Below are 26,921 nucleotides of genomic sequence, written 5' to 3'. Positions count from 1 at the left end.
CAAGGCAGGGCAAGCAAAGGCCCTGGATAAAGAACATGGGTGAGGAGGAAGCAGAGAGAGGGGTGGCTTGACAGGAGAGAAAACTGGAGCACCATTGCCAAGGCTTGGTGGCCTATCCAGTCAGTGCAGTGGCACCGGTGTCTGGACATGTGGCTCTGGGGACAGAGATAGTCAGCGTGCCCTTCCCTACGGCGTGTGATTAGCATTGAACCCAGGCCACACTTGGACCACCTCCTGCACTCCTGGGATCTCATACCCTTGGTCTGAGGAGTGAGGTGTGACTTTGAAGGTGGAGTGATAGGGGGGGTCCTACGCGAGCTCCAGGATACAAAGGTTGGGTGAGAGCTCTGGATCTTTCTGCCCACCGCCAAGACATCTGGTGATCTATACTTAAGTCCCTGGGGATTTAATCAGTAGTACTTACCTAGGAGGCACCCATGAAAGCCCTAATGAGGAGCTTGGTGTAGATACAGGGCTGAGACAGGCATGTACCTCAATGGGGTGCCCTGCCCCATACCAGCCATATTTCTCTGTAGATGCCTTGATCCACAAAGTAGATGTTTAAGTCACTGAAGCGGTGCCTGAATGTTGAGGGCTGTTTTGGCAGGTTACTGAGCTTGAGGAGACCTCAGATTTAATTGGCCAGTCAGAGGGCAGAGGGCAGAGGGTAGTCTATGATGGCATCTGAAGAGCTTCATCCCCATCCCATGAGGCTGAGTCCTAGCACTACCCCTGGGATGCTGACGTTAGAACAGGTGGATTGAGAGGGTTAAAGACTTGCCTGTCACCAGCAGCTGAGCAAGTGAAAACAGTTCTTACCGCTGAAGTCTTGCTTTAAACACAGAAGAAAGCAGGAAAATAAGGTGGCGATTCCTTAAAAGATTCGTGTAGAATTGAAGCTAGATCCCACAGTCCTTCCAGAACTGACTCCACAAAAATGACACCAGAGACCCAGACGGATGGACCTGCACCCTGCTGATGGTGGTAGCATTGCTCACACTGGGGAAGCAGCTTAGTGGTCCACGCAGGGAAACAGCGAGCAGTGAACAGCGCATGGCCCACCCACAGGAGGGACTGCCACTCAGCCGTGCTGCACCATGGGAGGACCTTTGGGACACTGTGCTAAGTGAAATAAGCTGACAGATTCAGTTCAATTCACAGAAGGCCCCTAGAACGGTCAGGTGCACAGAGACAGCAAACAGGCCAGTGGCTGCCATGGCCTGGGGGAGTTGGTGTGTAATGGGGATGGAGGTTTAGGAAGATGAAAGGGCTCTGTGGCCGGATGCTGTTAATGTTTGAGAATAGTGCAAATGCTATTACTGAACTGCACACTTTAGGATAGGCGAGAGGGTGATTTTTGTGTTATTTATATATTTTTGCGTAATTTTTTATTACAGCTTGAAAATTGAAGGAGGCTGAAAGTCAGCGCACACGTCTCAAATCAGATTGGCAACGCCACAGATTAAAAACGAAGGAGAAATAAATACGTGGGTTGGTTAAATATAAGAACATAAAATTGAATGTGCCGGCTGTGTTTTGTCCACTTGACAGAAACCTAGACATATCTGAGGAGGGGAGATCTTAACTGAGAAAATGCCTTTGTACGATTGGCCCTATGCCGATGATTGACACGGGAGGGCCCCGTGCGTCGGCGACACCCCTGGATTGGTGGTCCTACATAGTATATGAAAGCTGACTGGGCAGGCCATTCAGGAGCACTTCCCCATGGCTTCTGCATCTGCTCCTGCTTCTAGCTTCCTTCCCTGACTTCCAGGATGATGGACTATAAGCTGTAATGCTTCTCCAAGTTGCTTTGGATCATGGTGTTTTATCACAGCAATAGACACCCTACATAAGACAAGAACTGCATGTTACCTGCCAAGGAGATGAAGAAGCAGGTGCCCCCCTGCTCAGGGAGACCCCCTCATCCCTGGTTAGTCCAGCACTTTCTTGGACTTGAAGGTCTTGAGTTCTGGACGCTGTACTGGGAGGCAGAGGTGACCGCTCTCCCTGCTTCAGGCCCCATGATATTAAAAAGACAGAAGCATTTGAGCCACTGCCTCTGTTCATGTCCTGCTGCTATGGTGAGGCTGGGCCTTGTACGGAAATGGGGGTTGTATAGCTCATGGGGCTGGACGCAGCGCCTCTGCTGGGCACTGGGAAGGTGTCTGGCTGTATCCCAACATGGCAGATGCTGTTGTGATGGATGGATGTGTGAAAGAACAGAGTTATATGGTGTATGGCAGGAAGGAGTCAGACAGCTCAGGAGCCAGATTCGCTGCCTTAAAAAAAAAAACCCAACTCATTCTGGAGAGAAGAGGGGGCCAGAGAGAAGCACACCAGATCTGGGGCCAGTGTCCCATGACCTAAACACTTTCCACTCTTCATCAACATCACTCCCTAGACTTCCAGCTCGTGAACCCTTTGGGGGTACATTCAAACCACACCCAAACCATAGCAACAGCCAACAGCAATAGCCAACAAATATGAAAATTTATAATGGACAAGTTCCCAGAAACTAGAACTTTACCCAAAAGAAACAGTTGGGAAAGTTCTACGCCATTAAAGCAACCAACTCAAGAGTGGGAAACCGTCCCATACTACATCCCACCCGTCTTGGGTGCACTGTCAGTTCTGGGTCTGAGAAGATCGAGGAAGCTCCTCTTCCAGATGCACCCCAGGGGCTCTTCCAGTGAGCCCCTCCTTTTGTGTGTAATTTTAGGGGGTCTTTGAACTCACCAAGACAATGTCTTACCCCTGGGGATCAATCTGAGGGCTCCCAAGCCTGGTTTCCAATTCTAGCTCTCAAGTGGCCTGTTGGGGTGGGTACTCTGGGATACTGTGCAGTGGTGTGTGTGTGTGTGTGTGTGTGTGTGTGTGTGTGTGTGTGTGTGTGCAAATGAAGCAAGGAGAAGGGAAATCTGGCCCAAGGAAGAGAGATGGTGAGGAACTCTTCCAGGCACAGGGAGCAGATTGATGTCAAAGCCTTTGCTCCTGGTCTTGTGAGAGGCTTTCCCACTCAAGCTTTGCCCTTCTCTGAGTCTCCTAGTTCCCTGTATGTAGCCAGAGGAGCTGGAGGTCCCTAGAACCCCGCCACCAGTCTGATCGGGCTATCTGGGCATCTCATGGCGCCTGCCTGCTGCATGCTCACCTCACGTAATTGCAAAGAGATCTCAATCACTGCTGTGCAAATAGCAGGTGTGGCTGGGCAGACAGAAAAGGCTCACCAGGGCTTTTAGATGATAGCTTCCCAGGGACAGTGGGAGTGGATGCAGGCAGAAGCCCCCCAACATCCATGCCCAGAGATGTTTGCACCATTCTGGGGTTCTACCTCAAGAACACGGGCAAGCACACGGCCACTCATTTCCACCCTCAAACCTCCGAGGAGCTAGCCAATCAGGTCCTTATAGGGTGATGTATGCTCATCGTTGGGTGCTGGGCTGGGAGTGTTTTGTGTGCTGACCCTCTTTCTGAACCCATCACCAGCCTTGCTGTCAGAGTTCAGCCTGAGACCCCTTTGGGTAGAAGTGTCAGGGTCTGCTCAGTACCCACCCAGGACACTCTCTTACCTCGCTGCATCAATTAACTTATTTTTTTAATTACATTTATTTACTTGTGTGTGTGGTTGGGGGTGTGTATGTGCCATAGTGTGTGCATAGAGGTCAGAGGGTAAATTTACCATGTGACTCCCAGGGATCAAAATCAGGTCATCAGACTTGATGGCACCCACGGAGCCACCTCCACCCCAACCGACTTTAATCCTCCGTTTGCATCTTGGTCTGTCCTATGTGGGCAGATGTGTATGCCTATGCGCATGAAGACGCTAACAGGTTATTTAGCCACTTGGCACCATCTGTGCGGTCACTCCTCTCAGGGGATCTGATGTATTATTCACCTCGGACCACGTCAACCCCCCTGCAGCATGGCTTTGAGGGTCCAAGAGCTGGATTAATGAACACTCTGAGTCGACAGGTCCGTCTGGGGTACAGTGAGTCCTCAGTGGTCGGGGACTGTCTGCCTGGGGTGGCTGGATGATGACCGTGTAGGGGAAGCAAGATGTGGACTGGCAAGTGGGTGGGTTTACAGGAATAGGGGGTGCTGAGGGGGAGAGGGACACGGGGCTAGTTGTGTCCGAACTGTTTTTACATATAAGTTCTCTGAAGTTAGACGTGGGACTTCTGCAGTTTACAGAGTAGGTACTGGGAATATCTCCAAACGGGAGCCCCTCTTCTAAGCTCAGACTCAATCACTCCCATACCCGGCCCCTAAAACAGTGGAGCCCCAATCCCTGCCACCTCGGCATGCAGGCTGCAAGCCCAGGCCTCCAGAGGGCTGCTGGCTTCCTGAGTTGCTTCGCCTGTCTGGAGAGCCATACTTCCACACTCATATTCACACCGTGCACGTGCACAGAGAGAACGTGCTCCTGGGAGGGACAGCTGAACCCCTGCACGGCAGCGCCCTACCTAAAAGTGCTCTCAAGACCTGCTCTTGAGAGGGGTCATGGAGGGGGCAGCCACTTCACTGACCTGGATCACGGTGTCCAGCCCCAGCTGAGACTGCTCAGTGGTGTCCCCATCTTCAGGATTGCTGGAACTGGAGCTCATCCTAGGCAAGAGCACAGGACCTCGGCTCCTCAGCACGACTCTTCCTTGAGCCACGACCTCCCAGTACCTTCCTCTGTGTGCCCCCCACACCTGTGTGCAGTACCGGAGCCCCTGTGCTGGTTCTGTCCGGTTGAACTCACTTGCTCCCAGCTGCCCCACCTTGACTGTGGAGACCACATGCCAAACAAGCCCGAGAGTGTTGCTGTGGCAACCAGGACGCTGAGGGCCGAAGGCCAGGGTTTCCCTGGAAATAGGAGTAAGGGCTTGTTGTGAAGACTCAGGAACCCTGTTGCCTGAAGCGGTTTCCCTGGAGACCTGGAGTCAAGCTGACCTGAGGGAGGGACCAGAGTCTTCCCAGAGCCCCTGTTTACTGTGTAGGGAAACTTGTTTGTCTTCTGATCACACCCAGGGGTGCAGACCACAAGCCCATTCAGGGTCACTAACTGACTTGGTTCAGATGTCCAAGAACTTTTTGATCAGTAGTGAGATGTGTGTCACAGACGTCTAAGGATCAGGGAAAGACGAACCTTCCCTTCTAGGGTCTTCCTTTCTAGCAAAGTCTACATCCTCGCCCCTTGGCGCCTGGCAGGTTAACCGCTCTGCAGTGCCCTACCTAGGCCGTACAGGTTGTTTCACTCCCCAGTTATCCTGTTGGTTCTGATCCAGTTCATAAACTTACCGATACGGCCTCTCAACCTACTTCTGAACTCTGCTGACGTCTCCGTGCATTCATTCTGCAAGCCATGCATATGCATACAGATACAGAGATACATACGGTCACTGTGTGCTATGTGAAGTCAACGTTTGCATCAGCAATTGAGAGTGGAACAAGAGAATCTGCCTTTACCTCGGGTCGGGCTCCCAGAGCAGGTGGGATTATATGTAAAATTTGTTATTGAAACTGCTGACCCTTGTATATTCTTTGTTAGTCAGTACATTTTTTCACATAGAAACCACAAGCACTCTCGTCTATTTTTCCGGCATAGCATGCTCATGACAAAGAGGTGTCCTGGGGGGGTGTCCCAGAAATAGGAGGGCTGGTTCTCAGGAGGGCCCACCCTGTTTCCCACACAGGCACCCCTTTTGACCCCTACATCCAACCTCTAGGTTGAACTCTACCAGTGGACAACTGTCTCACTGTCCTCCGTTGTCTGAAAGCCCTTGATGTTGGTCACCAATTCACCCCTCCTGGCTATGCACAGGGCTTTAAGACCTCCATCCTTGCACTCTGGATACTGGTTGGTCTGGGCCCTTGTGTGGTCCAGGATTGTAGCTTCTGTAGCTGTTGATGATAAGGAGAATTTCCAGTGCAAGCCCAGAGTATGTTCTGTAAGTTGGTCTCAGGAGGGCCTCGGCGAGTCCTGACCCTTCTCCTAACTAATGGGACTGTTGGACCCAGAACCCCGAGCCTCCTGTCCTGAGGTTTGGGGGGCAAGTCCTGCTGCAGTTGTCAAGGACATGCTCTGGCCCTAGTCTCCACTCTCACAGCATGTGACTGATTTTGTCCCCGACTGTGGCTACCTGTCTGGCAGGCTGTTCAATACTTCTGTACTTGAAGGGAGACTCCTTTTCAGAGAGACTCTGGCCGTCATTCCTTCCACCATACCTGAACACTTACCAGAAATGGCCCCAGGTCACAACAAACTCTGGATTCCCAATTCCTTGGAGGATGGGTCATAGCTGTTGTGGTACTGAACTTGAACATCATGGCTGGCCTCAGGCATGGACAGGCAGACACACTGGCGATAGTGGGATATTAGCCTTGGTACAGTGTCTGGGTTGCGGTGATTCAGGACAAGTCCAGTGCCCAGGGTCCCCTTCCTGATAAAGCCTACAGGGCATGCTCTTCCCACACACAGCAAAGGGGCTGCAACCCAGACCAGACCAGCCTTGGCTGCCCTCGAGAGTCACTCTCCATGAGCAATGGCTACTGCCTCTGGACATTTGGGTTCAGCCTGAGAGCAGTCCACCCTGTCTCTAGGGCATAGAGTCACCAAAGGGACAGAGATGACCACAGACAGCAAGTCAGACTCCAGAGCAATTCCAGACAGACAGGCTATCCTGGGGCTGTGAGGCAAGGACAGGACATCATATTCCTTTGTGCCTCCACCCTCTTCATGAGAGTTGTCCCTCGAGTGAACCGTGCTCAGGGGATGCCAGAGCCACTCCGGGGCCAGGCATCTAAGCTACTTCTGAAGCTGAATGACACCATCCTCATTCCTGGCTGCTGAGTGAGACGCAGAGCCAGGGCAGGTGAGCCTGTGGGCACCTGGCCTTCTCACAGAAGGTACATACAGGACTCTCCATGAGGACTTAAATGTCCCTTTCCTACCCTAAGAAGGTTTGGATCAGGGACGGCAAATTATGAAATTCATAAAGCTAGGGATGGATACAGAAGGGAGGCTGTACCTGAGGGGCCCAGATAAGGAGAACCTGAGGGTTCCCAGGGGTAGAGGACAGCATCACCCTCCACCCACTCAATGCTCACACAGACTATTCAAAGGATGTTTGGTGGATGGTCGCAGATAGTGACTGCTCTCTGGGACTCGGGAAACCTGCTCTCTGCCACACATTCTTAAGGAATGGGGAAAAAAATACCAAGATTCAACCAGGAGAAGGACTGGGAGGGCAATTCTGCAGGAGAGGGGGTGGGACTGCTGGTCATTCACAGCTTGGCAAGGACCACAGCATAATGAATGAAATGAGGAAGGCCTAACACACCAGATCTGGCAGTGACTTCCTGGACATGGATGTCAACGATAGCAGATAATTTGGATTCCATCAACACTGGATCATTACGCACAGGAGGGCAGCATTAAGAAAGAGAAATAGAGCACACGGGATGTTATGTGAGGAAATACTTTCAAGGCCTCTATCTGATAGTGGAATCAGAAATCTAAAATATATAAGAATTTTCTAGCACTCAGCAACACACAGAATGGTTACGGATGTTTCTGTGCTGGGCATATGTAAGGGCCAGTAAGCCTACAAAAATGTATGCCCTTATTAGGTATTGGGGGAAAACCGTACTGAGATGAACGTCACACCTGTTAGGGTGGCTGCTATTAGGAAAGGAGCAGATGACGGTGTGGATTAACTGGTGGCCTTGCTGCTGGAATGAGAAGTGAGAGGCTGCTGAATACCGGATGGTACTTCCTCCAAACTCAAACACATGCCACGTGACTGGGCAATTCCACGTCTGGGTGTGTCCCCAGAACAGAAAACAGAGATGGAGAGATTTGGCTGCCATGTTTCTAGCAACCCGAGTGTCTGCTGATGGGTTTTTAGATAAGAAGTATTTGGCCTGTCCACACAGTAGACGGTTGTGCTGTATTTAGCAGGAGGGACGTTCTGACACGTTGTGGCAGGGATGGACCTGGAGGACATCAGGTTGAGTGAAGTAAGCCAGCCAAGACAAGACAGGACTGAGCAATTCCATCTACATGAAGCTTCCGGAGAAGTTCAGATCTCAAGACAGAAGCACCGATTCTCTTCATTCGGTGCTGAGGCTAGGGAGGAGCTGGGAACTAGTGTCTCATGGACACACAGTTTCTGTTTGAGAAAAGGAGAGTCTGGCAGGGCATGTTGTGGCATAGGGAACACTCAGGAGACAGAGACAGGTGGAGCTCTGTGAGCCCAAGGCTGGCCTAGTCTACATAGTGAGTTCCAGGTTAGCCAGGGCTACATAGCGAGACCCTGTCTCAAAAATAAAAAAGAAAGAAAGAAAAAGAGAGTTCTGAAGTGGGTGGTAGTGACAGCTACACGATGTGAACATATTAATGCCCTGAATCACGTACTTTAATAAAATGATAAACGCTGTGCATATTTATTCTATAAAACCCCATATGCAACCCAAAAACCTTTCTTGTAAAGATGAATATAAGGACAGAGCTAGCAGAGACTGCACCCACAGACTCTGAATCCAAACTGGCTCCTTCTAGTCTGTCCTGGGCTGAGCAAATGGCCCCCTCTGCCCCCAGACAGGCAGATTGGCCTTGTGTGCCCTGTGTGTTGGGGTGGTACACAGTGTGCTTCCTCAGCCTGACAGACTACCCCCCCAAATGCCCTTTCACCCTCAGTCTGGTGTCCTTCCCCTTTTCTAGGACGTCACCTATCTCGTGTCCCCTGCTCCCCTGAACCCATAGCCCAGCCCCCGCACCTGCACCAGGGCTGTTGGAACCCCGTTGTGGCTGAGCAGTAGGCCAGGGCTCACAGTGTCTCCATTGGGCAGTGGTGGGGTGATAGTAAGGCCAGCCTGCAGGTGGATGATGGTGGTATCCCTGTCCTGGGTTAGCAAAGTGTGTGTCCCACAGCCCCAGTAAATCACCAGACACACCGGGACTTCACATATTATACGTTTCCTATGTGCGAAGTCAGAGGTGCCTCCGGCCCAGATCATCCTGATAGAGGCCTGAGGGGGGCTGGTGGAGAAGGTAAAGACTGAGGAGGGCTGTACAGCCAACCCTGAACTACACAGGCAGCAAGAAAGAGCAAGGAAGAACGAAATGGAGGACAGACGGGAAGATGGTCTCCTTGTGTGGTCTTGGCCCTTCCTCTCTATGGATGGATGCTGGGCAGGTAGATGGAATAGATGGGGACTTAGCCTCTGTTTCTTGCAAAACCTTCCCACCTGGGGTCCACGCTCTGACACTGCCTCTCTCCAGACCAAGTGAGGACCAGGGGAAGGTGGGATAGCAGAGTTTTTCTATGGCTTGAACCCCCTGTTGTCATGCTCTGAGGCTCTAGCTGTGTGAGAAAGGCAAACGGCTGGAAAGGCGTAGCTCCACTTCCTGCCTGGAGCCCCTCTGAAGTTTGTTGGTGATGCTGAGGTCCCTGGGAGCTATCATCCCGCCTCCCCCTCAGTCTCTGCTCTACCAGCCTTGAGCTTGGATCATTCCAGTCCCCGAAAACAGCAGCTCAGCTCCAGTCTGTCAGTTAGCCTGGGGCTGACACTAGCCATGAAGACATCCAGTAGACGGGTCTTCCCTATAGTTCCTTCCTCACAGCCTAGGACAGTGGTCCTCAACCTGTGGGTCATGACCCCTTACGGGGTCAAATGACCCTTCCACAGGGCTTTAATATTAGATATTTACGCTATGATTCCTAACAGCAACAAAGTTACAGTTATGAAGCAGTAACAAAAATAATTTTACAGTTGGAGGTGAACTCTATTAAAGGGTTGCAAGCATTAAGAAGGTTGGGAGCCACTGCTGTAGGATGACAGGACATCTGTCTTCTCTTGAGGTCCAGCTTAGGGGCAGGCACAGCAGATCTCTCTCAACTCTGCTCTTGGCAAGGTGGCCACCCACCAGCATCTCTGCTGTGGGTAGGTTTCCCAGGCCTACCTCCCTGCAGGAGCTCACCCCGTTGGCTCTGTCATTTCCTCCAGATTATTATTACACTCCAGACCATCCCCAGCCCCTTGTCCCCAGCTTCTGTGCCTCCTGAAGAGCATTTGCCTCAGATACTTGCTTATCTCCCATACAATAAGCCTGGAGTTCTCATAAGCACCCTTAGGTGGGCCGTGGGGCTGGCCCATGAGCAAACAAACGACGTCGACTACTGTGAGCATTAGGTCACTAGGTTGTAGAGTCTCCCCTCTCTCTTGTTTTGAGCCTTCTCAGTGGCCACGCACACACTCTACTTCTGAGTAGCTCATGCAGCGGGGGCAGACTGAGCAAATAAGATACAGGCCTCACCATTCTGTATAAACATGTGATGCTTATGACCCTTCCTGAAAGTTCCATGTGCGTCTCAGAGCAATCCTGACTTAGCTGGGTGCTTGCCGTGTGCACCACCAGTTGCCTACACTGGAGTAGACTATAAGGCTGTGTGGCAGGCAATGGGTACAGGCCATGAGAGAGGACTAGGGTTTGTTCAGCACAGAGAGCCCTGCTGTTCTATCAGGGATCCTGAACCACCCATCTCGTCATGGCCTCTTGCTTCTCCAGAGGAGGGGCTTGCTTGTGTCAGGGCCTCTGGGCAGCCAAGAATCTGATGGGCACTGTCAGAGTATGGAAGCAGGTGGGAGCACATGTCATGTGACTCCCTCATTCTTGGTCAAGAAGTTGAGTCTGTAAAGGACAGTGACTCTCCGTGGGCCACACAGAGAGAGTCTCTGAGCACATCTGCCCTGGATCCTCACTTTCTGTGTCCATGTTGAGCTTTAATGGGCAACAGGCACTCTGGGCAGAGGAACCCTGTCAGACCATAGAGTTCCAGAGAGAAACACCACTGCTTACAAAAGAGGAGGAGGCCTCTCCCAGAGTCTACTACGAGCGTCAGTGGACCTCAGTTGACCTATCTTAGGACACCAGCTGGTGCCTACCTTCCTGTGTGCTTCCTTTTGGTCACTGTTGCAAAACCTGGAGTTTGGCACAAAACTACCTAGAAGAGGGTTGAAGTGGTGGTTTGGGAAGTCCATGTGCCTGGGTCCTAGTGTGGTGGCATGTGACTCCAGGTCACAGGAGGGGAGAGGCAACCAGATGAGGAGGCATGTAGGCAGCACTTTGCTCAGGGGTACCTGGGTACCCTGAGTGACTTTAGAAGACTTCTGTGAGGTCGTGTGGAGAGAAAAGCTAGAAGAGCCCTGGCTTTTCCAGCTCCTTGTGGTAGGCTGGCAACTGGCCACTTGCTGTGCCAGAGCCTGTACGTGGCTCTTACAAGGAACACATGAGGATTGGAAACTTTATTTGGTGACACTGGACACCACCTCAGTTTTCCTCATAAGAAACAGTCAGAAGGTAGAGGAACATGGGGTAGGATCTCCAGCAGACTGGGGCAGAGGCAGTTGTAGCCATTAGATTCAGAAAAAGGCCCACCATGCTCCCTGAGGGAGCTCAGCCACTGGTACTTTGACCTAAGACTTCCAGTCTCTCTGTCCTGGATCCAGGTCTGCTATAGAGAGCCGGTAGCCCAGGGAACTCACAGTGCCTCTGCACAACATCCGTGCAGTCTATAGAGAGCCATCGGCTGTGTGTGATAGGGAGTGTGGAGCCTACACCGCTCACTTCTGAAATCCATTTCATGCACTCTGTTCAGACTGGATTGTCCCCTCCCTGCTAGTCTTTCTCAGAGCACTTGGGAATTCCAGAGGTGTGGAACCAGTGTACTTGTCCCTGTGCTGCACTGAGGGGTGAATCAATACATTTGTGGTCTAGTCACTAAGACCTTGTGAAAACCATGGGCTCTGAGAGCTATGCTGACTACTCTGGCTTCATTGTCCCCTCCATTTCACCTGTTCTACATATCAACACTCTAGGGTTTGCAGAGTGGCAGGCTTGGGTCCTTCCTGTGGGTCCCAAACACCGTCTCCACCTCCATCCTCCTCTCTCCACTGCACCCCTGTGGTATGTGTCCAAGCCGAACCTGGGGCGAGCTCTTCAATGTTCACATCTGTTCTGTCTATTCTGAAGGCTGACATCAAGCCCGGATGTGTAATATACAGAGGGGGAGAGGAGAAGGAGGAAGAGGAGGAGGAGGGAGAGGAGGAGGATAAAGAGGAGAGAGAGGAGAAAGAAGAGGAGGAGGAGGAAGAGAAAAAAGAGAAGGAGAAAGTGGTAGAGGAGGAGGAAGAAGATGAGGAGGAGGAAGATGGTGATGATGAGGAGGAGGACTCTGTCCCAGTCATGGGGAGTTCACTGTGGCTCCTCACTGGAGGCCCAAGTAAGGAAGGACAGAGAGCATTCTGACCTGTTGGGCATTCCAGGTCACAGAAGGGGAAGGGAAGCATAGAGGGCAAGAAGCTTAGGTAACACCTTGCTCAGGGGCAGCTTGGTCTCCTAGGTGACTTTAAGAGGCTTCTGTGAGGCTATATAGAAAAGCTGGAGAAGCCCAGGTTCTGAGCAAGGAAGGAACTGCCTGGCCTGGCTGCTGAGGCTGCCACAGAGCTGGATTACCTAGTGCTGTGGGACCCAGCTCCCACAGATCACGGCTGTGGGGACACTGTGGGTAGGGCATAGTAAGGGCAGTGTGAAGGCAGAAGAAGCCAGGACTCTGGAACCTGAACAGCCTTAGTTAGCCACATTCTGGGCAGCCCCATAGACAGAGCCAGATAGACAGAGCCAGACCAGGTTGCAGGGAAGCCTGTCTCTGCCCAGGGAGGCTAGCAGAAGCCTGCTCACAGGTTGCAACCCCTCAGAGGCTCTGAGCAGCCACTCTAAGCAGGGTGGTTTTCCTACCCTGCCATCTGGTAACTGACTTATTGCTGCTGCCTGGGGTCTGAGGCCATTCACAGTGTGGCTGCATTGATGGTGTCTCTATGGTGCTTGTTGGACGGTCAACCCGTAGGCTGTTTGCAGACCAGAACTGCCTCTGCACTGGGCCTCCTCTAGGGACCAAGGGTCGATAGGGGCGGCTCCCTCCTGCCAGTCTGGACTTGCACAACTCTGAGCAGGGAGGAGGCACTGGGCAGGGCACCTGCAGGTGTGGAGGGGTTTGTATGGTGAGATTTTCCAGCCATGAGGCAGAACTAGAGACTGCTTCTCCTAGGAGGCCCCAGCTCCTGGCCAGGTGAGTGCTAGATCTTCTTAGAGGGAGGCTGGAAGGGTGGGACAGGCAGCCTGAGGGGCCCGAACTGGCCAATTAGATGGATGGCAGATGGAGGACGGTTGATTTACACTGGTATCTGTGGAATGCTAAGGAGACACTGCCCAGGTCTGGCCTGAGGCTTGTTCTCCAAGCTTCCTGAGTGAAGCCTGGACCCACACAGGGTCTGGCAGCCATTACCTTCTGGGCCATGGGAAGGGAGGCAGGGCAAGGAAGACCCGTTTCGCAGAGACACTGCGACTAGCTTTTGGGTTGGGGAGGAGTGTGAAGGTAGGTACACACCCCTCGTTCAGGTTAGGCCATTGTGTTTGGGGCCCAAGATTCAGGAAGGAGCAGAGCGGGAGGAGAGTGGTAAGCAACTGGACCTCCGCCTCCAGGACAGCCAGCCCCCTGTGACACTCTTAATTGTTAGGTACTGACTCACCCCACTTCAAAGGCCTTGGCCTTGGTTCAGCTATTTAACCTGCTGCGGGAAGCCTGTCACTCTGGAACTCTGCCCAAGGAGAGCTGAGCCCTACCTGCAGACCTGCTCCTCACCTGGGCAGGTACCTCTTCCTCCTCGCCAGTCTACACAAGCTCAAGAGCGGTCCCCAAGGGCTACCAGGGCCCTGCTGCCTGCGGCTTGGCTCAGGGATGCCCGGCTCCGAGATGCCTGCTCCCTGTGTCTTTGCTCCTGACATGGCCGAGCAGGTGCCCCTGTGGCATCACTACCTGTTGGCCATCCAGTCAAGGGAGTCACCCCGTGTCCAGGACTACCAGAGAGCAGAGAATATCCTGCTTACTGTGCTGGAACGTGCCCATGCCTTGGACTCCCGCTTCATTGTTGACTATTCTCGAGACCTAGAGGCCTTCCAGTTTGCTTTGCGTTCCTCAGAGGACCCACTGGATGTGGAGGTGCTCCTGGGGGTGGACTCTGAGGCTCTCCTGATTGAGGAGTCAGAAGCCAGTGAGCCAGGGGATGGCCCTGCCATCTGCCGACTGGGTGTCCTCAAGGAGGCATCTGGCCTGGGGCCATGGATGACTGATGACATCTTCAGTGTCTCCTCAGAGGACAGAGACAAGTGCAGTGGCCACATCATACCCGGTAAAGTCCTGTGTGTCCTCAAAGATCTTCTGGTGGCTGCCATTGTACACTGCAAGCACCACAGGCTCATTCCGCCAGGTAACTGTGTGGGGAGCGGGGAGGTACTCTGCACAAGTATGCAACTGTATCTGTACCTATGTGTGACCACTGTGTTTGAGTGCTGAGGGTATGGACTGACCCGTGTGGGCTGCATACAGGTCTCTGGGTGTGTGTCTTCCCTGTGCACATGAATGAAGTGCGAGTTGTCATTGGGGTGTTGTGGGGGTCTGCAAACTAGGAGACTTAACTCTGGTCTTTGCACCCCTAGCACCTTGGAGAAAGCAGATCATGAGTCTCATGTGACCTATTTCCGCACGGTTGTTTGGGGAAGGCGTTTTAACGAGTGTCACTTTATAAATGTCTTAAAGTTTAAGACAAGCCAGCTGTTTTGTTGGCCAGCTTGCTTGATGAGGTCTCCGACAGGGTTCCAGGAAATCAGCCTGTTACCTGTTGCACCCTGCTTTGATGCTTGCAACTGTCCCCTCTTCGGCCTTAGTCACAATCTATCAGGTTGTGTGTGAATTTGGCCATGTGTCTGTTTCAGGATGCAAACACATGTTAGTGTGCATACATGCGAGTATGTGGGGATGTGAATGGATGTTGAGTGTGCACCTGTGTACACGCCTGTGAGTGCTTGCTTCTATATAGAGAGGCATGGGTGCGTGCCTGTTTCAGTTTATGGCTGAGTCACTAACTTGGTACACTGAGCCCAAAATGGCTCTAGGCTGGCTATTTTCAAATGTGCCAGAGACCCAGTTTCAGCCTCTTGCTGGTCATCTTGCTCATGTTATCTGGGGTGTCAGGTGGGAAAGGTCCCCAGCATGGTGAGAAGCAACTAGTTTCTTTGCAAAAGATGCCTGGACATGGGGACCCTAAGTGATGATGCTCATCCTCTTGGGGTCAGCATTAGGAGGACATCAGGTTCCTAGGGGCTGGAGGCCACGACAGAATGTCCTGCTTTTGGGCTGGAGGAGACAGACCTGTGATGGTGGCCGATGCCACTTTCTCGTGTGTCTATCTTCCCAAGTTACCTTCCTGGTATTTGCACTGTGTCATCAGTGAGCAGGGTAGTAGCCTCCTCCAGAGGGTAGGAAGATGCCTGGGATCCCTACGGTGTGGAGTCCTGGTCTGGCTGCATGGCCTGGGGCCTGGGAGCCTGTAATAGTGGACTTGTATCTCATGCTTCCTAGGGCTCTGGAAAAGGGTGTCTAGCAGAACCCACAGCTGGGTACCTATGTTGCAGTCTAGGCTGCTGCAGTCAGAAGACCCTCGGGCTCGTAGACTTCCAACACCTGGAGGGCAGCTTCTCGGGGAAGTCCCCCCCAGACTTGCTGGGCCAGGTGTCCTACAGCGGAAGACTGACCTTTGGGTGGCCAGAGACTGTCTATTAAATGTCTAGTGTCTTGCAGTTCCTCAGGCATCTCACCTGGCCATCTTTTGAACCCTCTAATTCAGCACGTAGCTTAGAGTGACCATTACTGTCTTCTGGCTTGACCTAATATAGCCATTGCCAGCTGGCTCTGTCTCCTGCAGGCCCCCTACTTTGCTAAGGCACAGACCCACCTTTTAGGGCAACTAGGAGACTTCTAAGTTATGGGCCATCAAGGACCATTCAAATCTCTAGCGCCCACCCTACTTGCATGGCCAGGTTGCCTCCTGGCTGAGAAAGGAGACTCCTCAGCCTAGGCCCATTCCTGTTCCTATGGCTATGGGCCCATGGGAAATTCCAGGCATCGCTTCCAACACATCCCTTAAAAGGGAAGCTATTGCTGGTGACAGAGTTCAGCTATCCACTCCCTGGAACCGGTGAGACCAGCCAGGGCTGGCTTAGAGGTGGCCTAGTGAGAACAGGTGTGGCTGGCTGTTTTCCAGGCTGCCATTTTACGGATTAAAAAATGTGTGACTAGAGGAACACACAGGCATTTAAGTGCTCCCCTGGGAGGGTCCCTCTCCCTCCCCCTATAGGGAAGCTGAGGCTCATTGGAATGGAGAATACTAGAGGTTCCCTAAGAGCCATCCTGCAGATGGTGGGTGCTGGCGGGATACATAGGAGGCCAGGCTGTTTTCTGCAATGGAGACCCTGCTACAAGGCTTGTGTTGGGGACTCTGTTGAGCACACCCATCTCCCCAAGGGTTGGCTTTTCTGGCCTATGGTCCAGGCTCTTCAGTAGACATAGGAAGATAAAGCACTGGGAGAGGAAGGAGATGGTTCCACCCTGAGCCTGTGTGATGGTGTGGGTGTCTCTGTTATCCCTCACTGTCTCTGCTACTGGTTTGTCTCAAAAGGAAGAGAACCTGGCCATGCCACTCTTGAAATGTTCCCTCTTTTACAGCCTGGAAATGGGGCCAACTAAGCCAGTATCTCCTTCCAGGACACCTGGGCCTTTCCCAACCTGGGCAGTTCTCTCCTGTGAACCTTATCCTAAGACTTCCTAGGGTTTGCTGCCTAATCTCCCTGTATGGTATGAGGACCAGCATGCACTCATACATGTGTAGGGTGGCTCTAGACATGAGCTGTTAGGGAGGCTCTTAGTGTAGGGGGTGAGGTGAGCACAAGCTGTGATCAGAAGTCCAGCCTGGGATCAATCCTCCTGCCTCTGTTTCTCCTCGGGTGAGCTGGGCTGTTTCGACTTTGTCCTTCCTGGCCACAACTGGCTGGAGGAGGGATGTGAGTCTGCAGACACTGTAGGTGGCACTATGGCTGAAGCCTATCCTCTGGAGCAATCAGTGTCTAGGGGTTCAAAGTTCCCAGAATGCACTGCTGTGCCCAAGAGCACCCCACTGGCTTTCATTAAAGACTGTAAAGATTCAGAGTGAAGCAATGGGAGGCCTCTATCACAGCCTTACAGCAAAGAACTTCAGGCTCTGAGCTGCCCAGGGTGGTAGGGGTTGGGGTGAGCTCGAGGGAATGCCACCAACCCAACTCTTCAAACACCTGCTTTAAGTGTGCTGGGACCAGATCAGCACCATCCAGGCCCAGTGCTTTTTCTCGGGACCAGGGCTCTCTCCTGGCTCCATCCAGGATGGGTGGAGCTATTTTTGGTGGAACCTGGAGCACAAACAAGGAGCAGATCCTACAGGTCTAGGAGGTGTGGGCAGCAGGCTCAGGCAACAAGACTGAGGGAGGGGCCTAGCAGAGAGAAGGCTCAGGAGGGAAGTTGTTGTTATGAAGGATGCTGCTACACAGCTTGGCTGGTGGGTTACGTAATACCTCAGTGTGGATGGGTAGGCAGAAGGGAAGCAGATTCAGGGAAGGGCATTTAAGACAGCAGGTAGGGTATCCCGGACCAACGCAGGGTTAGGCTCAGCAGAGGGGGCCTAGATTAATGGTGGCTTGTTGCAGGTTCACTGAATGCTGCTAGCTTGAAGGGAGGGCAGATGCGCCTGTCCCTGCAGGTGTCCAGCGGCTGGAGGAAGATCCGCTTCAACGTTGTACCTGTGGTGAAGAAGAAGCACAGGGTGCCTGCCTTGGAGGGGGCCCTGCTGAAGCTTGGATTTCCTGAGGGCATCTTGAGAAGAATTGCCAGCCACGGGGTGGACCTGGTACCAGCTAACGCCCAGCATTGGAGGTAGATGCCACTCTGGACCTTTGGGCCCTGAGAGAAGGAGAACCATCTTAAGGCTTGCTGAACCTCATGCGGGAGGATCTGAGGGATTCTTCTGCTTCTGTCCTGTGGACGTCTGTGTCATGCCAAGGTTGCTAGACTCTGGGGGGAATTCTAATGTTCAACAACTCACAGAGAGCTGAAGGGAAGGCATGGCTGGGTCATCTTCTGCACAGGAGGTGGCCAGGAGCTGTGATGAGATATGTAATGTGTTAGGTGGTGTGGGAGGGGGGCCTTTCACCAACAGCCAGATAAACACCAGCAGAGAGGTTGTCTAAGGTCCCCACACCGTGAGGATGCTCACACTAACAAGAGTAGCTCTGGGGCTTGCTAATACCCTTCACTTGGGGTGGCCTTGCCAGCCTACAGAGCCCCTCTGAGAATGTTCCCCCATCTGAGATGGACCCCAGAAGCCTGTGAGTTCAATGAGGGCTACTTGCTACCAGATCAGAGTCTGACAGGATGTGGGAGACAGAAGTTGAGTCCATTCGAGACTGAACCAGGACTCAGGACCTGGGGCCCATTAAGTCTGATACCATTGACTGGCACCCACTTACAAGGTCACAGTGATTCTGCCAGGGGACTTACAAGACACACACCCAAGGTGTTGCCATCTTAGAAGCAACTATTCCTCATAAGTGACCTGTATGAAGTTGGTGTGCCATTCTGAAACTTGAGCAGAGCTCTGTGGGCCCCCTACCCCTCATCCTAGCTGACCCATTCAAGCAGATCAGAGCCCGTGCCAAATGTGCTGAGTGAACACGGGCTCACCAAGGCAGGAGAAAGGCAGGGCAGGGTAGAGCCGTCTTACATAAAAAACAGAACATGACGTTCCTGTTTCCTCACCTCTGCGGAAACTTTAGGACCAAGACCTAGGGAGGGGAGGTCCTACCCTATGATGGCCCATCAAGTACAGAAGTGAGCGTCTGTGGTGTACGAGAATCGTACACACATTATCCACCCACTGGCTCCCACGGGGGCAAGCTTCTGTTTCCCTGATGAACCTTAGAGTAGAGCCCACAACTCCCTGCCAGGCTGGGGCCCCACTGATCTCCCCTGTGTAAACAAAGGGTGAGCTGGCTGAGGTCTTCCCTAATCTCTGCAGTCTTTGATGAGGAGTCTGATACCTGGATGTGCAAGCTAACGAACTGAACCAACTGCTGACAGACAGAGGGCATTGAAGCAACAGAGTGGCCACAGTAAGGGTGTGACCCTCACATGGGGCTCAAGAGGCTCTCTGTAGGACAGAGGAGTGGCGGCAGTCAGGCCTTTTCTTTCTGGTGGTACACAGGGTGCTGGGCACTGTGAACCCCAGACCTGACAGGTGGGTCTGGCTTTCAGGATCTCCACTGGCTACCTGCTCAGTCGGCTGCTTGATGCACTAGGCTCCCTCCCTGGCCACCGCCTGGACAGCCTCTCCATTCTCGACCGCGTAAACCTAGAGAGCTGGCGAGGTGGCAGCCAGAACCATGGCCTAACTTTTGACCACCTGAAGGTATGCATGGTAGCTCACCACCTTGCTCTGTTGTTCACATTTGTGATTTCACAAGAGCGGACAGTAACCCCCAGGTGCGTTCCTCACGCTGGCTCCCATGATAAACAGTCACAGGTATTGGGAGGATTCCAGGGTTCACCCGGGGAGTAGCTCATGAGGGAGGTCTCGTAGGTATGACTGTAGAGTAGCAGTACTGAGGTGTATCAGACTGCCTGGGCCCATTCCTAGACAGGCTATGTGGGAGGTCCTGCAAACCTGAAACATGATTGGGCCACACAAAGCTGGACCTCTTCCCTGAGTCCTTTCCCTTTCTGTGAACAGTCCTGGCCAGATTCCACTATGGACTGGAGCTGACTGGGTACCCATGAGACCACTGGCTCCCTTTCTATGCTATCTGGGGCAGAATACTCAGCCACATCTATATTCTGCTATGGCTTTGTCCTGTGTTGAGAACAAGAAAGAGACAAGGGTAGGGTCCCCTGATTATTCCGAGTCCCCAGGACAGTGAGGGGAAAGCAGCTAGGGCTGTGAAGTCTCGGGGTCCCTGTAAGAGCATGTGTTTGTGATTGACAGGACCCTCTGCTTGGTCCAGGTGTTAAGAGACAGGTGAATTGATTTGTCATCAGACACAGGCTCTAGGGAGACTCTCCTGTGTGGATGTAAGCCATTCACTGCTTCCTCAGACCTCTGCCTGAGGTGGGGATCCAGTTTCCAGTGGTCACTGGTGCCTGATGCACAGAGAACCCTGGTGTCCAAATGAACTGAGAGGTGCTGGAGGAAAAAAAGGGTTTGAGGGGACAGAAATGCAGTTTGCAGTTGGGTGATGGGGTGTGGGGAGGTATCTAGTAAGGGGCTTGGAGCAGAAGGGAGGAGGGAGGCCTAATGCCCTGGTGTGGGCCCTTTGGTCTGCAGAGAATGAACTCAGTGGAGGGACATGAAGAAACCCCTAGGATGGAGGAACCCTCAGATAGCGCTGAGGGAGTTCTGAAGTTCTGAGGTTTAGCACAAGGTGGGAAGAGAAGCCCAGAGGAGAGAGAAGGTAATGGGAGCTGCTAGGATGGGCAGGGCACTCAGGGATGTTGAGGAGGGGGCTGTTGGAAGTAAGCCAGTGCAGGGTTGGTAGACAGGTAGGTGGTGGAGAACTGGTCCAGCCACACATTGACAGGTCTGACCTTGTGTCTTGCAGACAGTGCTGCTGTGGGCCTCGACGCTGTTCCCAGCACCAGAGGACTGGGCAGACCTGCAGGGCTCAGTGTACCGCCAGCTGGTAGTGCTACTCTGCTGCCTGGCTACCAGGAACCTGCCCCACTTCCTGTACCCAGAGTGCAACTTGCTGCAGGACAGTGGCCTGGACCTTGGCATCATCTACCAACAAGTGGAACACTTCGCCAGTCAGCCCGAAGAGTCCTTGCGAATCCATGTCACCCACCTGGGCCACAGCCGTCCACCACGCATTGACAATGGTGTCAAGGCCCTCCTGCAGCTCCCTGCCAGTGACCCTACCTACTGGACCACAGCCTACTTTGATTTTCTGCTAGATAAGGTGGGTGCAGCTGTTGCAGGAGAGAGTGGATAGAGCCCTGGTCCTGTACCCTGAGCACTCCCTCCCAGGTCAGGAATTCAAGGATGGCCTGGCCTCTGGATGACTAGAGTCAGATAGGACATGAAGTGCTACCTCAAGAGAGACCCACATAGGTGTTACACTGCTCTCTGGAACCAAGGCAGAGTCCCTGAGACTGCCCCTGTGGTCCACAGAATTACCCTACACCACACTGTGCAAATGCCCAGGATCCTCCTCCACCTTGGGGCTATGGCTTTCCCTGGACCACCTGGGTTCTATTTCCTGTGTATTTCTGGTCTTGGCATGCTAATGGCCATGTCCTTTGGGACCTGATGTTCTCTGGCCTGATGTTCAGAGGTGCCTACCACACCCACAAGACCCATTGCTTCCCTGCAAAAGCAGGAACCCACCCCCATCCCAGGCCCAAATACTGCCTCCAAGGCACGTTTGAGTCTGACATTTTTTGGTCAATTCTCTCTTCTAGCAGCAGTGACCTGGGGCGGACATTGTGTTACTGGGAGTCTCCATTTTATTTTGGGAAGACCCGCCTGCTGGGAAGTTAATAACCTACCCACCGCCATTCAAGAATTGTCACCCCATTTTGGGGCCAGATTGATGGGCCTATGTGAAGCTCTCAGCAGATCTGGGAGGCAGGATGGGGGAAGACTGGGGATGCACCTCAGTGGGATCTCCTTGGGAGTCATGCCTGTGTCAAGGATACATTGTGTGAGGCAGGGCTGGTGGAAGAGGGATGCTGGAGAGGTCTGTCTTCATGAATGCTGGCCCAGGTGGGTACCAACAGGGAGGGTGGTCATAGGGAATGGTTGAGACAGGTTTAGCCTGGCTACCTGTGACCCTCTGTCCCTGCCCACTGCAGTTCCAGGTCTTTAACATCCAGGATAAGGACAGAATCTCAGCCATGCAGAACATCTTCCAGAAGACCAAGACCATGGGGAGTGAGAACAGCTGAGCTGGACTGGGAGACCCAGTCTCTACCAACCTGCAGAGCTCCCCGGAACCTTTGGGAAAAGAATGGGGATCAGGGATACCTCTTTGAGTGACTGGTGGAGGAGCTTAGTCCCCAAAGACTCCTGTTCAAGGGATCGCTGTGAGAGTCTGAGTACCCGGCACTGGGGACATGAGGCAGTTACCACGTTCCAGACTGAGCCTGAGGTGAATGTGTATCTGCTTCCCAGAAACCCGTTGGTCCATCCATGTATACAGAACATGTATAGGCACCAGACAGCGGGTGTTTGCTCTACCTGTGCTCCACAGGACTCCTTGGGGTTGAAATACCATGTGTTCAGTGTTGAACTCATTAATGATCCAGTGTACCGTGTGGAGAGGGTCCTCTACTTTCTGTATCTCTCAGTGCAAATATAGACACCTAAACCTATGAATGGCTCATCTGCAAAGGAATGTTTCGTTTCAAACCTTCTCCACTCTCAGGTAGAGAATGTTCCCCCAGACAGGCACTCCTGCTCTCCAGAAGAAGGAATTCCATAGCTCCCCTTGCCCCATATCGGTCTCACCTGTTTCTCTGTCACTGGAGGAGCGTTCCCTGTTCCCAGAATCCTGTGAGTCCCTTCACATCTTCTCATTAAAGGCCTTGAGCAGCTTTTCTGGAGCCCAGGGTGCTCTAAATACCCCACCTCAGAGACGGCTCTTCTCCATCGTCTTTGGTGACATTTACTCCTCAGCTTCAGAACTGCAGACTGCATTCCAGGCTCTGGGGAAGGAACCAGGACCCCACATGTGTACGGGCCATGCAGTGTCCTGGTGTCTTTCAAGGACTAACAGCTTTTGTCAGAGTAACTACACAATGAGAGCAAGAGGCAGGGGGCTCTGAAAGTCACAGGACCAGGGCCTGAGCTATCACTGACACAAGGGAAATGGCATGTTGTCTCCATTGTGGGGCGGCTAAATAGACCCAGGCCCCCCTGGCTACCTCCTCAGAGATGAGTGTAAGTCACAATGGCTCCATGTAACAGGAATGAGAGCTGTGACCACAGGAAAGGCCAAGAGGACACTATATTTTGGCATGGTCTTACTATGTAGCAGTGGCTGGTATAGAATTCTATGTTGGCCAGGCTAGCCTCAAACTCATAGAAATATCCTTTGCTGCCTCCAGGGTGCAGGTATTAAAGATATGCACCACCACACCAAGCTGATTTTTTAAAATTATATTTTACATACTTATTTTGCTTGTATCAGTATGTGAGTGTGTGTGTGTGTGTCTGTCTGTCTGTCTGTCTGTCTGTGTGTGTGTGTGTGTGTGCATGAGAGTGCCATGGCTCATGTGTGGAGGTCAGAGAACAACTTGTAAACTCATAGAAGCTGGTTCTTTCCTTCTACTATGTGGGTCAGTCCTGGGATTGAACTTAGGTCATCAGAGGGGACATTTATCCACTTAGCCATCGCATCAGTACCCTGGGGAATGTTTTGAGACTATTTCTAGCCCACTGTACTTTAAATAGTCTACCAAAATCCAGCACACGAGGGTGCAGGTGCAGAATGCAGTGCTCCTTAAAGCTTACCACACAACCTCAGTAAGAACTAGGTGGGCTGCCATGAGTAACAGGGTCAAAGAAACTTCGCCAAAATGGTAACTTGTCACCAAGATGCTGTGACAGACGTGTAATCTATGGTAGAATAGGATATCAGGGTCTCTGGAACTTTCTCTGTAGGCACCAAAGCAGGAGGCAAATCCTCTTTGTTCCCATTAGAAGAGAGGACAAGCCACAGTGGATCTACTTGGAAGAGGACAGTGTAAATCCTGGATCCTACCCACACTATCTCTCCAGTCTTGAACAAGAGACAGACTGTGGGAAACACGCAACAAAATGGTTCTGTGCTGATGGTCCCATGCAGATGAGAGGCAGGAGGCTCACCATCGAGTTCTTCAGTACCTTACACAGGTGTTCAACATTTACCATTTCTACATGACATTGTAGTCTAAAGATGAGCCAGACACATCTATAGCTATTCCAGGACACAGGTCACCACAGATTGGATATGCCTACAGATGTATAAAATGCTCCCATTCCATCAGCCAAATGGGGGTGGGGGAAGCATTGTACCATCTCAAGGTCTGCTCTTGGCTCAGAGGCTTAGCACAGGCCGCGACTTTGTCCTGTCTGCCTTGGTGCTTGGTGACCTTTCTGGATCGTGAAGACTATCACCTCACCTAGGAATATCCATCAGCTGAGTGACTGGGATGGCTATCCCTTCTGAGTGGGAGTAGCATACTCCAAGTGTCTACACTACAGCAATCTGTGTCTTAGGATGACCAGAGTCTCAAGGATATGTGGATCCCTGCAAACCCCACCATGGAAGCTGAGGTCCTGAGACAAGGGAGTGCCAAGCACAACAAAAGGAGCCCAAGATACTAAATGACCCCTTTCCCACTGTCACTGGCCCGTGTTCGTGTTGACATGGGTGGGAGCTGTCAGTGGCAAGGCAGCATGGATTTGGGAGGTAATGGAGGCAGACTACCTGGGACCAACCCAGGCAGGGTAAGGGGACAGATAAGTTACAAGAGCAGTGGCTTGGGCCTCCCTGTCATCTCACCTGGTATCTGGGCCTCTCCCTCATCTCATGCTGACCTTGGTGACTTCCCTGGGGACTTAGAGTCCTGGAAAGCAACAGTGAGGATGGCCCATCCAGAAACAGAGCTTCAGGAAATAGAAGAATTCCTTAACTGTGGAGATAAGAAGCCCGTGAGAAACACAGATGCGAGACAAGAGATTACAGGGATGAAGGAGTCTGCAAATGAAGTACAAAGTGAGTCCAGAGTCCATGAGGACCCACAGGGACATGGGGACACTTGTATATATATATATATCACTTGTATTTCCCACTCTCAGTACATGACAGAAAAGAAATCAAGTGTGCAGAGGATTGGAAAACCTATCACCTGCTAGCCGGAGTGCTGTCTGGAGAAGCCCACTCTCATCACAGGACAAGGTGTTAGGGCATTTACACGAGCTAAAATCCCTATACAAAATGATTTCTCACCTCAACAGACACAAAAATAAAAAAAACAAGTAGATATTTCCAAATATTTGAAAATAATACAACATGAATTAACACAATCTATGGTTCAGACTAAGTCCCAAAAATGTCGAAATTTTTTGTCTTTGGTGATAAGGAAAACACTGCCCATCAAAGTTGACATTGATGCAGTGTGCAGAGGTAAAACTTCAGTGGGAAATACCTAGAAGATGTGTCTTAAAATCAACTACCTAAGTTTCCGATGTAAGACGCAGAAAACCAAGAGTAACCCACAAAGAAATAGACAAGGATTGCTGATCAATCAAAAGTATAGCGAAAATTTCAAAGGAGGGCCAGTGAGATGGCTCAACAGGTTGGGGTGCCTATTGCCAAATCCGACAACGTGGGTTCAAAGTTGAAAGAGAAAATCAACACCTGCAGGATGTTCTCTGGACTCTACAGATACATTGTGGTATATGTACACACCACACCACCATCACCATCACCATCACCATCATCACCACCACCATCATCATCGCCACCATCACCATCACTATCATCATCACCACCACCACCACCATCACTATCATCACCACCACCACCACCATCATCATCACTACCATCACCATCACCATCACCGCCGCTGCCACTCTATACACACACAGAGCAAAATAAATAATAAAAAAATCACCTTAAAATGAGTAAATCAAAACCAGAAGAGGTCAATATTACCAGAAGAGGATAATATTATAGAAATGAACAGAGAACAGACAACAGAGGGAAAGCAACATAAGCAAACACTGGTGTTTTGAAAAGTCTGATAAAATTAATACCTCCTAGCAAGACTGATCAATGGGAAAAGGTAGACACAAGACCTCTACAGTGAAAATCTGAAACATTGCTTAGAGAAATTTAAAACCATCTAAGTGAATGCTCATAAAATCAAATTTATAATATTTCTATGATTCCTACTGTTCTTAAACTGATAGTTGGAAAATTCCAACCATAAGCCCAGAAAGCTATTCTGTAGAAACGAATAAAACAAGCCACAAATTTATGGAAATTCAAAGGTTTTAGAATAAGAAAATTTCTCTCCCCCCCTACCCCTACCGAGAGGGGGGATTGTTTCACAATCAGATTTATTGGTGGCTGCAAATTTTGAGTTAATGAAGATTGACTTATGACCAGAAAAAGCAGCCAGAGGAGAACAGACACCAGAAACCAACCCACACACGCATAGTCAATCTTTGTGGGGTTGGCAGGTCAGTAGGATGGAGAAAGCAAGGTTTGTTTAACAAAGCATATTGTTGGGACAACTGGGTGCTGCTATGAATAAGATGCACTTAGCCCCATGTCCATTCATCGAAACAAATAACAGACCCACACAATAACTTCAAAAGAAAATACAGAAATATCCACCACAGCTCCGAGTAAGAAAGACTCCTGGGGAGAGATATGAATGGCATAGACCACAGAAAGAAAACCCACAGGATTGCACCCAAATCAAACATAACCTACTCTTTGGAGTCATCATTGGGAAAATAAATAGGTAACTTGTAAGCAATACAGCCAGGAAACCCTTGGGACACAAACATCTGTTTGGGTTGAGAATACATTTTAAAAAATCTATTATGGTGTTTGTGGTGGGGGTGGGGGAAATGGCTCAGTGGGTAAAGTATTTATCAAGTAAGCATGGAGAGCTAAGTTTGGATTCTGAGAACCCATGCAAAAGCTGTTTACAGCTGTGAACACCTGTAATCCTAACAGGGGAGGGGAGGGGCAGAGACAGGTTTGCTGGACACACCACACACACACACACACACACACACACACACACACACACACACACACACACACCTCAAGGAATAGTATAACCAGCAACCAAAAGAGAAAAAACTTACATGCCTACTTGGGAGCAAACTATTTGAACAGACACATCTCTGAAGACGGTTTGCAAGTAGCCAGCGACAAGTGAAAAGAAACTTGTCAATCA

At 51.4% G+C, this 26,921-nt stretch overlaps 2 protein-coding genes and 1 long non-coding RNA gene across 7 annotated transcripts in view; 1 reads left to right on the top strand and 2 right to left on the bottom strand.

The window, feature by feature from the left end:
- Crocc2 (ciliary rootlet coiled-coil, rootletin family member 2) overlaps positions 1 to 5,146 on the bottom strand; it is a 61,222-nt gene extending 56,076 nt beyond the window's left edge. For 2 of the 3 annotated variants that reach the window (XM_039084759.2, XM_017596918.3), the window contains exons 1-2: positions 4,695 to 5,145; positions 4,527 to 4,605 (exon numbers count right to left, since the gene is read on the bottom strand). In XM_039084759.2, the coding sequence (XP_038940687.2) occupies positions 4,527 to 4,605; positions 4,695 to 4,783 (168 nt within the window). In that variant the 5' untranslated portion in view covers positions 4,784 to 5,145. Of the gene's footprint in view, positions 1 to 4,526; positions 4,606 to 4,694 lie in introns of all 3 variants that reach the window. The other variant, XM_063268171.1, reaches the window with a different exon arrangement.
- A 7,298-nt stretch (positions 5,147 to 12,444) lies between these two features.
- On the top strand, positions 12,445 to 22,553 carry Mab21l4 (mab-21 like 4). 3 transcript variants are annotated; one of them, NM_001109311.1, is made up of 6 exons: positions 13,046 to 13,115; positions 13,564 to 14,313; positions 17,618 to 17,843; positions 19,221 to 19,374; positions 20,561 to 20,917; positions 21,813 to 22,553. In NM_001109311.1, the coding sequence occupies exons 2-6, from the start codon at positions 13,785 to 13,787 to the stop codon at positions 21,903 to 21,905; spliced, it is 1,359 nt and encodes a 452-aa protein (NP_001102781.1). In that variant the 5' UTR covers positions 13,046 to 13,115; positions 13,564 to 13,784; the 3' UTR covers positions 21,906 to 22,553. The 3 variants fall into 3 exon arrangements, with proteins under 3 accessions (XP_038940054.1, XP_006245609.1, NP_001102781.1); XM_006245547.5 differs by having other exon boundaries at positions 12,448 to 14,313; positions 21,813 to 22,331; XM_039084126.2 differs by lacking the exons at positions 19,221 to 19,374; positions 21,813 to 22,553 and having other exon boundaries at positions 12,445 to 13,115; positions 20,561 to 20,796.
- On the bottom strand, positions 17,463 to 22,605 carry LOC120094749 (uncharacterized). The gene is made up of 2 exons (XR_010054877.1): positions 22,468 to 22,605; positions 17,463 to 18,069 (listed from the first exon to the last, which is right to left on the bottom strand). It is a non-coding gene; the product is annotated as an uncharacterized LOC120094749 (long non-coding RNA).
- Positions 22,606 to 26,921: the final 4,316 nt, after the last annotated feature.

This window comes from Rattus norvegicus, chromosome 9 (genome assembly GCF_036323735.1).
Source record: "Rattus norvegicus strain BN/NHsdMcwi chromosome 9, GRCr8, whole genome shotgun sequence".
NCBI classification, from domain to species: domain Eukaryota; kingdom Metazoa; phylum Chordata; class Mammalia; order Rodentia; family Muridae; genus Rattus; species Rattus norvegicus.
This window is presented reverse-complemented; position numbering and strand designations above follow the sequence as displayed.

Coding starts and splice junctions, on each gene's coding strand:
- Mab21l4 (NM_001109311.1), top strand. CDS start 13,785: ATGCCCGGCTCCGAGATGCCTGCTCCCTGTGTCTTTGCTCCTGACATG. Junction 14,314..17,617: donor CCACAGGCTCATTCCGCCAG/GTAACTGTGTGG, acceptor GGCTTGTTGCAG/GTTCACTGAATGCTGCTAGC. Junction 17,844..19,220: donor GCTAACGCCCAGCATTGGAG/GTAGATGCCACT, acceptor TCTGGCTTTCAG/GATCTCCACTGGCTACCTGC.